The following is a 4,902-nucleotide window of genomic DNA, read 5'->3' as shown; positions in this document are numbered from 1 at the left end:
GCGAGTCGCTCAGTAAACTGCAAAAAGCAAGTGCTGGCGGCGAAACATTTTGGTAGCAGAGCGTGGTTTATTTTCGTGTCAACGGAGGACCCGGTGAGCGTTGTGTGCAGGCATTGGTAACATTATCGTAGGACGGGGTGTAGTAGATAGTAAATACCCAATTAGTGTTTCAGTCCCGAGCATTATAGTAGACCGCTGGTGCGATTGCCCCGATATCAAGCCTTATCGGTATTGCCTTTATACATGCGCGTTATTTTATTACACTAAAGTAGTGTGTTACTATTTATTTCGTTTATCATGGTGAACGATGAGCAGCAGCGGGTAGAGCGGTTGACGCGATCAAAAGTGTTCGCCGATGCAAAGCGAAGTTCCGCGATATCAGCAATTAGGGCGATACATGCGTTATCTTTACGTGCGCTTAACGAGCCTGACATAGTGACCGAATTTTTAATAGCAGCCAATGATTTAGAAGGTCACTGGGCTCAATTTAAGTTGGAAGACGCTTCTGTTTTAGAGCATTTAATTAATCTCGATATGCCGGATGATTATTCGGTGGACTTGCCGGCCGAAGTGCGAGGTCTGATTAATGCATCGCGTTCGGTTGTAGAAAAGTTGACCCCGAAAGGCGCCGCGGTAATTGATTTATCGTACCTTAAAGGTCAGTTAGCACCGTCTGTCACCCCGAATGACCAGTTAGTTCCGGCAACACAATATTCACGACTTCCAGATATTCCGTTGCCCCAATTTGACGGAGATTATCGTTATTGGCCTACTTTCTATGATGCTTTTGAGTCTTTGGTTAACAGTCGGCCCAATATATGTGATATCGATAAACTATATTATTTAAAGGGTTGTCTTAAAGGCCGTGCGGCAGATGCTGTGAGAGATATACCGCTGTCTGCGGATAATTATGCATTGGTGCGGTCTACGTTATCGGAGCGATTTCATCGTCCACGTCTAGTGGCTATGTCTTTGGTAGACAAATTGTTAGGCGCTTCGCCCGTTAAACAGGAGTCTCTTTCCGAACTTAATAGTTTCATGTGTTCATTTAGTGAAAGTTTGTCTCTCCTCAACGCGTTAAAAGTTCCAGATCTACGTTCTTTCATTTTATTTTCGGTTGCTTTTCGTTGTTTGCCGGTGTCGACGCGCAATTTGTTCGAAACGAGTACAACATCTGACTACCCGACAATTGACGAGCTCATGAAGTTTTTGCGAAACCGCGTAGCCGTATTGGAAGTTGTAGGTGAACATCGCGACCAACGCGCCGTCATCGCGCATCCAAATTCGACGTCACAACAGGGCCACCTCAAGAAAGATACAAATCGATCAGGGAAGCCGAGGTTTTCTTCCCACCCCACCGCGTTAGTTGCGACCAAGCCGTCGAGTTCGACGACTAATAGTTGTCCGTGTTGTTCTGGTGCGCATGGTTTAGGGGTATGCGCTAGATTTAAAACGTGGGCTGTTGACGAGCGCTCTCGCTGGACACGGGAGCGTAAATTATGCTTTAATTGCTTTAGCGCAGGTCACTGGGCTCCTAAGTGCACCGCCAAGTCGCGATGTCAAGATTGTTCCCGGAGGCATCACTCCCTCCTTCACCCACCTGCGAATACTACGACCTATAGTAGCGGTGAGGTACCACAGTCGGATGTAGTATTATGCGCGTCTGCACCCGCGCCGCCCGTGTCTACGGCAACTTCGGTATTGTTAGGAACGGCGCTAATCCATGTACGCGATAGGGCGGGTTCTTGGCAAACCTTACGCGCGTTAATTGATTGCGCGTCGCAAATTAGTGTAATAACTACCAAATGCGCCGATCGGTTAGGACTTCGGCGCGATCGATGGACTACACCTGTAACAGGTCTGTCTGGCGTTTCAATTATGGATGTCCAGGGCCGTGTCGATTGCGTAATACAACCGCGATACTCAAACGAACCCGTGTTATCAGTGCAGGCGTGGGTGCTGCCATCAATCACTAATGATCTCCCTAGGAATATTTTACCTATAGGCATAAAAGATCGATTTTCGAATTTAGCGTTGGCCGACCCGTCGTTCCACATTACAGCTCCGGTCGATCTATTATTGGGGGGTGACGTGTATGCCACAATAATGGACGGGCGCAAAATCACGGTTGACAAAAATCTCCCGGTCGCTTTCAGCTCGGTTTTCGGTTGGATCCTGATGGGACCAATGTCCGAGGGCGAACTAGTACCATTTCATTCATTACCGGTGTCCCTTACTATATCCTTAGAGGGACTCATGCATCGATTCTGGGAAGTCGAAGAGCCTGAGGTTGCCCCGGAGACCTTTACAGATGATGGGCGATGCGAACAAATTTTCCGAGACGGACATGTGCGTTTACCATCGGGTCGTTTTGCTGTGCCATTACCTTTCCGTGCACCCGTGTCAGACAATACATTTGCTCGATCCCGTGAAACAGCAATAAAGCGGTTCGAATCGCTAGAACGCAAATTGAGCACCGATCTTAAGCTCAGGTCGCTGTATAAAGACTTCATGGCCGAATATCTTGCACTAGGTCATATGTCGGTCGCAACAACCCCAGGGCAGTATTATATTCCCCACCATGCTATCTGTAAGAGTGACGGCGCAGATACTAAAATTAGGGTAGTTTTTGACGCGTCTGCGAAAGGTCCCACGGGTATGTCGTTGAATCGCGCGTTGCTTCCCGGACCCAAATTGCAGCGTGACATAGTTGATATCTTAATCCGTTTCCGTTTATTTCGCTACGCATTCACGGCAGACATCTGTAAGATGTACCGTCAAATTTTGATTTTACCGGAGTTCCGCGCTTATCAACACATATTGTGGCGCGACTCCCCTCTCGATCAAGTGCTTGATTATGAACTCAATACTGTGACGTATGGGGTAAACTGCGCACCCTTCCTAGCACTCCGCGTGCTGCGCGCCATAGCTGACATTGATGGTCCGTCGTTTCCACGTGTTCGCGACGCGTTATGTCATCAAACATACGTCGACGACATATGCTACGGGGCAGACACTATTACCGACGCGGTCGCGGTTCAATCGGAATTAAATTCGGTACTGGCGCGGTCAGGTTTCGAATTACGTAAATGGTCAAGTAATACCTCGGCTATATTGCAGGCTGTACCTGCTGACCATTGTGTAGTAAAATCTACGTCATTCGCCGACGACGATAGCGTAGGCACAAAGGTTCTCGGTATACATTGGTATCCGAACGAGGATTATTTTTGTTGTGAACTACGTTTAGAGGTGTCACCAACATACACGAAACGTGGTATCTTGTCATTAACGGCCCAATTTTTCGATCCATTGGGTTTATTTGCCCCTGCGATTTTTTTGGCTAAGCATATTATGCAACGTACATGGCAGGCGGCATGTGAGTGGGACGACCCATTGCCATGTGACATCCACACTGATTGGGCACAATTCGTGATCGAGTTGCCACAGCTTTCAACCGTTCGCGTTCCGAGGTTCTGCAACACCACTCCGGGTACGACATGTTTTCTATACGGCTTTTGCGACGCGTCGTTACGGGGGTACGCGGCTGTAGTTTATTTGCGCGTACTTGACGCACCTCGAGATTCTTCTGTCTTTCTTATCGGTACAAAGACCAAATTAGCTCCAATGAAAGCGTTGACGGTGCCACGGTTAGAGCTTAATGCTGCCTTGTTGCTCATTCGATGGTTGAATCGTGTGAAAATGGCCCTAGGGGATCGCGTTACCATTATAGACACTTTCGCGTGGACGGACTCGTTAGTGGTCCTTTCGTGGTTGACTGTTCCCCACGAAACGTTTAAACAATACGTATCGAACCGCGTGCATCAGATCCAATCCGTTTTACCCAGTTGTCATTGGCGATATGTGTCGACATTCGATAATCCCGCCGACTGTGCGTCACGCGGACTGATGCCGTCAGAATTACCACAATTCACTTTATATTGGCTAGGCCCGAAATTTATCAGAGACCATCCGAACGAATGGGGGAGGGATAAGGATCGTCTACCGTGTTCAGACTTGCCCGAAGTCCAACCCATAAACCTCTTAGTACAATCTAAAGATCCCCCGTCGGAGTGGTTTGCGCGCTTTTCATCGTACGATCAAATGATTCGCGTAGTTGCCAGGATGCGCCGTTTCCTGCCACCAAGTCGTCGCCGTTCTGCCGAGGTGACACCTGTTCTCACGCGCATCGAGCTCGACGATGCGTTACGCGCTATTGTTCTACAGTCACAACAGTTTTTTTTTTGCTGAACTTCACGACGAGTTGCGTAAGAACGCACGGGTGTCTTCGAAGCCGCTAGCTCGGTTATGCCCGTTTATCGATGACCAGGGAGTCATTCGCGTAGGAGGTCGACTACAACATTCTGATTTACCAGTGGAAAGTAAACACCCCATATTATTATCAAAGACCTCATTTTTATCGACGTTAATTTGCCGACACTGGCATAAAGTAACTTGCCATTCTGGGCCATGTGTAATGTCCGCGATGATCCGCCGACAATTTTGGATTGTATCTCTCCGGTCGGTTATTCATACCATATTGACACAATGTACGGTGTGTGTCCGCCTTGACGGTCGTAACCCGCAACCATTGATGGCTGATTTGCCCGCCACGCGCGTACAACAATGTCGAGCCTTTACACGGGTGGGCGTGGATTACGCGGGCCCGTTGTCAATGCGCGAACTGCGGTTGCGCAAATCACGTACGTACAAGGTTTATATTGCGGTGTTTGTGTGTTTTGCCGTCAAGGCTGTTCACTTAGAGCTCGTGACGGATGTGTCCACTGAAGCATTCATGGCTGCCTTTGATAGGTTTGTGGCCAGGCGCGGTATGCCCAGCGAAGTATTTTCAGACTGCGGTACAAATTTCGTGGGCGCAGCGCGACAACTACGTGAGTTGATTAA

At 48.5% G+C, this 4,902-nt stretch overlaps 1 protein-coding gene across 1 annotated transcript; it reads left to right on the top strand.

Moving 5' to 3' along the window:
- Positions 1-297: 297 nt before the first annotated feature.
- Positions 298-4,248, top strand: LOC112688790. Its single transcript, XM_025562153.1, has one exon. The coding sequence runs from the start codon at positions 298-300 to the stop codon at positions 4,246-4,248; it is 3,951 nt and encodes a 1,316-aa protein (XP_025417938.1).
- Positions 4,249-4,902: the final 654 nt, after the last annotated feature.

The sequence above is a fragment of the Sipha flava genome, unplaced genomic scaffold (genome assembly GCF_003268045.1).
Source record: "Sipha flava isolate LNK unplaced genomic scaffold, YSA_version1 40857_pilon_pilon, whole genome shotgun sequence".
NCBI classification, from domain to species: Eukaryota; Metazoa; Arthropoda; class Insecta; order Hemiptera; family Aphididae; genus Sipha; species Sipha flava.
The sequence above is the reverse complement of the archived record's forward strand: the minus strand, read 5'-3'. Positions and strand labels throughout refer to the sequence as shown.

Bases quoted from the DNA above. Each gene is read 5' to 3' on its own strand.
- LOC112688790 (XM_025562153.1), top strand. From the start codon at position 298: ATGGTGAACGATGAGCAGCAGCGGGTAGAGCGGTTGACGCGATCAAAA.